The 5,572-nt window shown below is 42.1% G+C and overlaps 2 protein-coding genes across 2 annotated transcripts; both read left to right on the forward strand.

Annotated features, from left to right (window-relative positions):
- The first annotated feature begins 308 nt into the window (after positions 1–308).
- Positions 309–1,786, forward strand: LOC113566449 (ankyrin repeat and MYND domain-containing protein 2-like). The gene is made up of 3 exons (XM_026992045.1): positions 309–591; positions 655–1,428; positions 1,494–1,786. Exons 1-3 carry the CDS (start codon positions 388–390, stop codon positions 1,728–1,730), a joined length of 1,215 nt encoding a protein of 404 aa, XP_026847846.1. The 5' UTR covers positions 309–387; the 3' UTR covers positions 1,731–1,786.
- Positions 1,787–1,905: 119 nt separating this feature from the next.
- On the forward strand, positions 1,906–2,834 carry LOC6604026 (1,2-dihydroxy-3-keto-5-methylthiopentene dioxygenase). Its single transcript, XM_026992050.1, has 5 exons — positions 1,906–2,070; positions 2,144–2,221; positions 2,275–2,402; positions 2,466–2,559; positions 2,622–2,834. The coding sequence occupies exons 1-5, from the start codon at positions 1,945–1,947 to the stop codon at positions 2,757–2,759; spliced, it is 564 nt and encodes a 187-aa protein (XP_026847851.1). The 5' UTR covers positions 1,906–1,944; the 3' UTR covers positions 2,760–2,834.
- Positions 2,835–5,572: the final 2,738 nt, after the last annotated feature.

The following is a 5,572-nucleotide window of genomic DNA, read 5'->3' on the forward strand; positions in this document are numbered from 1 at the left end:
AATATACAATATATTACAAACATCTCATCAATTCCCACCATTCGAAATATTTTATTCTTCATAAAATGATATTTTCAGAAATGAGAGTCTTAGCTAGCTAATAATACTAAACCAAATATAAATATCAATTACGGTGAACATATTATTTCGTTTACTACCGTGAAAAATATTTAGTTTTTGAATGTTCGCGGTAGTTTTAGGTGTTGAATGTATCTATCACATATATCAATACTTTTAAATAGAAACAGTGCTGTAAGGCTTTGCACTATCGCACTTCTTACATCCCATCGCTATTTCTACTGCACGCTGGAAACCGTGAATTTTCCTTCAATTTTGTTCATTTTTCTGACTAAAATCCTTGCAAATAGGAAATAAACCCCACTCGATATGGCCGCGGACAGCAAAAGCTCCCAACTGGACGATATACAGAAACTGCTGCTGGAGCGCATAGCCAAGAATGACACGAGTGGGTTCACGCAGCTGCTCACCCAGCTGAAGGACGTTAACTTTGTGGACGACACGGGCATGTCGCTTCTGGCGCATGCGAGCTTCAAAGGCAACAAAGAGGCTGTGCAAATACTGCTAGACATGGTGAGTTTGTCCACATCGCAGTAGCGGAATGATCTCCCAAACACCACCCTTTTCCCCCAACAGGGCGCCGATATCCACTTGAATCAGCATGGGGCCGACTATACACCTTTGCACTTTGCGGCCCTGTCCGGCAGCACTGACGTGTGCCGCCAGCTGCTGGATGCCGGCATCAATCCGAGCAGCATCAACAGCGTCTCGCGCACCGCCTCACAGATGGCCGCCTTCGTGGGAAACCATGCCTGCGTGGAGACAATTAACAACTATATTACCCGATCTGGACTGGAGTACTACACACAGGCGCACGGCCAGCAAACGGAGCCGTTAATTCCGCCTGCGCTGCTATCAGCCTTTCACACCTTTGTCATCGAAATCAATCTGCACCCCGTGAGAATCGCACTGAACGCCCAGTCCCTAGGACTTCTCAGGATACTAAGCAACCTGCGCAAAACCCTGGCACTAATGTGCGAGAAGGAGATGCAGAAGACACACGACATGAACGAGCTTCTGGCCTTCAAGTTCCACTACCAGGGCTGGATCGTGGCAGAGCTGATCCGCTGTGAGGAGCAGTTCAAGGCGCAACACAAGGAGAAGACTGGCGGAGGCGAGCCGGAGGTTAACAAGAACGACTTTATCGAGCTGTTCGTGAAGCGGGTGCTCAAGGAAAACAAACAGGGTCAGCTGGACTACGTGGAGTACACGTTAAGGGAGTGTGCGCGGGAGTTTCCCGTGCGGGAGTGCACCATCTTCAGGCAGATAGCCACCCAATTTGGAGGCAAGGATGCCCCGCCGGCACTGGTTATCCTCCGCAATGCCATCAACGGAATGCGCGGCTTTGTGGTGGGTTTTATCTGTTGTTCTCATTGAAAAGCATTCCAATCGCTCAACATTTTGGCATTTTGCAGGACGAAACCAGCTACTGCAGCACCTGTGGACAAGAGAAGCCTGACAAGAAGTGCTCCAAGTGTAAAGCGGTGCAGTATTGCGATCGGGAGTGCCAGCGTCTGCACTGGTTCATGCACAAGAAGAGCTGTGCCCGACTCTTGGCCGCCTCGCTGGCTGGAGCCACGACCCAGGTCCAGTCGAAGGGGCCCATTGATACCTCAGAGCTGCAGGAGCAGCTATCCAAGCTGTCGGCGTAATCGCTATGTCAAGTGTTTCTTTTTTAATGGAAATATATTTACTATAAAAACATGAAGCTTTTACAGATCTGTTATTCATTCAAATTTACAGACCAATGTTACTCCTAACAGACCTGCTACCGCGCAGAGTTTTACAGCACTGACGGATTTCTCTGCTTTAGAGCACTGCTCATGTTAAGAGGACAATCGAGAAATAATTATTTATTATTAAAAAATGGTGAAAGTATGGTTTATGGACGACGAGCAGGAGACCGATCAGCGACTGGAGCATCATCGCAGTCCGCCGGACTATCTGGAGCTTCCTGAACTGTACCAGAAGACGGGCGTGGAATATTTCAAGGCATGTGTGATTCCATTTACTTTGGACTGACCTTGAAGTAAGCTTATCTTAAACGATCGTTTCTTTCCGGCAGATCAACGCTGACGATTACCAAAACGACGCGATTCTAGGGGAGCTGCGGGCCAAACGTGGCTATACCTACGATGATGAGGCAAGATCTGAGTCCATTTTAGAGAGCACCTGTTAATCTCCTCTTCGTTGCAGATCACCTGCTCGGAGAAGTGCCTTCCGGACTACGCCAATAAGCTGAAGAACTTTTTTACGGAACATCTGCATACGGACGAGGAGATACGTTTGGTATTGGATGGATCGGGCTACTTTGATGTCCGCGAGTAGGTTATCTAGCGACTGTTTATTCGGGATTTGCTCAAAATGGTAATTTTTCGTCGTTTCAGCAACGAGGAGCAGTGGCTGAGAATACAAGTGGTTAAAGGAGATTTGATTATTATTCCGGCTGGTATCTATCATCGTTTCACGTTGGACTCTAATGTAAATTGCATTCCTTATGGCAAAATTATTGTTTTCTAATCGTTACTCTCGTATCCCCATAGAACTTTATCAAAGCCCGTCGCTATTTTGTTGGAGAGCCCGTCTGGACCCCGCATAATCGTCCTGCAGATGATTTGGATTGCCGCAAGTCCTACCTGAAGCATCAAGCTGAGAGTTTTGTGCAATTAAACCAGGTCTAATGTGCATTTTATATATACCAACTTATGTGTATTTTTGAATTTGTATAAATATTAAACCGTCAACTAAAATTCTAATGGTTTTAAAAAATTGTAATTAGCACAAGCGAGAATATATGTAAGTAAGACCCGGAATGAGTCTCGGAGCCGATGACTGCCGCATACTCTCCATCCCTCTGTTTCGCTGTTTGCAAACGGGACGAATTTATTTGATAGATACTCTTGTGAGGGGGATCTCTTTCACATAAAACACATAGAGAGAAGGAGAGGAACCCCGATGGTTAACTATTCCCCTACATCTGTCTCTCTCTTTTTCACTTCTCACACCAACACCTGCTTTGCTGCTATTTCGCTTCCCTCCGCCAGGGGCGCAACATGCTCTACGAAGAGACAGAGAGAGTGAAAGAAGGGGTAGGCGTGTTTAAGGGGTAATTTATGTGCAATTTCATATGTTCATTCTGGCTATATTAATGATCTGATAGATATGGGTTTTCTCAATTTATTCCACTGGATTTCATTTCATGTCACTTATTCAGATTCAAAAAATTCCACTTTGGCGCGCAGTGGTAGCGATTATCTAGTCGATAGTATTGATAGCAGCAGTGTTCCGGAACATAGCAACGGAATGACCTACATTACGCTTACCCTAGGGAAAGATATTACAGAGTTAAGGAAACGTTTTTCATCACAGGGTTTCAACGCAATTTTGTAGATTATGGTTTGTATGGTTGTATAAAAAAGCATACTCCGTAAATATGTTGTTGATATGTGTCAAGTGTGTAGTTACCGTGTAGTTGCCATGTAAAAAAAGGATTTTTTTGTTGAAACATAATATTCTGAGCTATTTAATTGAATAGAAATTGATAAAAACTTTGTGTTCCGAGCTGAAGGGCCTAGATATCCAGTTACATTGGACAGAATCTCCAAATCGAGAAAAATGATTTCCGATCATGGATAGAGAACGATTAAACCATTGTGGAACAGTGGGTATTACAATACACTACACGAATATGATTAAATTTTTGTGAAGTTCAGATGAAAGATATCGTGGAAATTTTGGTTGGTAAGTAAATGGAAGGATATAAGAATATACAATACAATAGTCTGCGGCTTACTTGCTTAAGTCGGGTGGTATATTTATGGTATATTAATAAATGAGAAGGTATATTGCATTATATTTCTGAGAGTCAGACCGTATATCGTATCAAGGACGCTATATGGACTCACCCTCTTGCTCCATTCACCATTCACATCGAATTCTAATCGAGTTTCTGATCGTTTGCTGTGAAAATCTAAGCTTTTAAAAAATGTCGGAGAAAATACATGTCCAAAAGTGGATAACGGTCGGTTTTCACACTGGCGCTTCCATTGGGCTTATATGAAAAAACGGCTAAACGTACGCGTTTCAGGTGTCACTTTTGAAAATTACACAAAAAAGGTAGAACATGTGTAGTCAGCGTGTAATTACCATATAAAAACATTAGTTTTGTGAGCATGGTTGTTGACCCTTTTTTGAACAATCCAATAAAGATGAGAACTTAAATTTAACCAGTCTTGTAGGAAAGTGATTTATCAATCGGATAAAATTATATGGGCGGGGCTGAGAGATCTATCTAGCTAGTTATACTCGACGGAATATCAAAAACGAGGAATATGTAAAATAGAATTTGAATTCGTCAGTATATTTACGGTATATTTTGAAAAGGAGGCGGTATGTTTCGGTATATTTCTGAGGGTCAGACCGTATATTTGATCAACTAGCTCCGCGGTCATGATGTCGTTGTCCATCGATGTTGTCAAAATCAAACATCGATGTTGGATTGATACATCGGATTGATTCTTCGATGCATCGATGTATGACCGGTGTTTCAAAACTTTCCCATTTGATTATAAAACGAATATTCAACAAAGGAACATTATGCTTTCATAGCAGTCTTTTACATATCATTGTAGATCAGAGATAACTAATATTTCAAATAAGTACTATTTGTCAATGCTTTGCAAAAACCAAAATGCGACTTAGTCGCGCAGGTGAAAGTCTATTACGTTTTCGACTTCGTTCAAAATACACCCAGAAGATGCCATTAATGTCAAAAATTGCATTGCAATTTTGTATAAATTAGGATAGGTACTTTTTATACCGTCCCAAAAACACGAAGGATTTTGCAAAACATCGATACATCACTCAACATCGGTAGCAGCAAAAACATCGGAAAACATCAGTAAACATCGGAAGAAAAACATCGATGCTCGATGCATCGATGTGTTTTACATCACTACCCACAATATTATCAAATTCTCAAATTTTTTTGAACCGAGCGGTTGCTGCGCGTCGTTGTAAAGAAAATACAACTAAATAAGTATATAGAGAGCAGCCTTTAACCTTTTTTTTTTTGCTCCGGCCGCGGCCACAACAACATTTTCCAAAATTTTCCGAACGTGGAGTAACTATTTTTTTCCTCCCACTCTGGGCACGCCGCGAAAACAATAAACAATAAATTAAATATAATAAAATTGTTATCTATTGCCGACAAAATGAGTTCTACAAGTGCATGTTTGTTGGTCTCTCTCACTCTCTGAAATCGTAAACAAATTGTGAAAAAAGTCAATATACGACATAGATATTTAAATAAATCGCGTTCGTTGCCGATAAAATATTTGTATTTGGAGGAAGCCGCAACAACAGCAGCGACGTCAGCAGTGCGTGGTGCAAGTGTATTGGTGTTTAACACGGCCGTCCGAAATACATATATTCCAGAATAAGCGCGCCGCCACTCTTAGCTGTATGAGTGCATCTGACGTATATACGTATGTAC

The sequence above is a fragment of the Drosophila persimilis genome, unplaced genomic scaffold, assembly GCF_003286085.1.
Source record: "Drosophila persimilis strain 14011-0111.01,24,50 unplaced genomic scaffold, DperRS2 tig00000700-arrow-arrow-pilon, whole genome shotgun sequence".
NCBI lineage: Eukaryota > Metazoa > Arthropoda > Insecta > Diptera > Drosophilidae > Drosophila > Drosophila persimilis.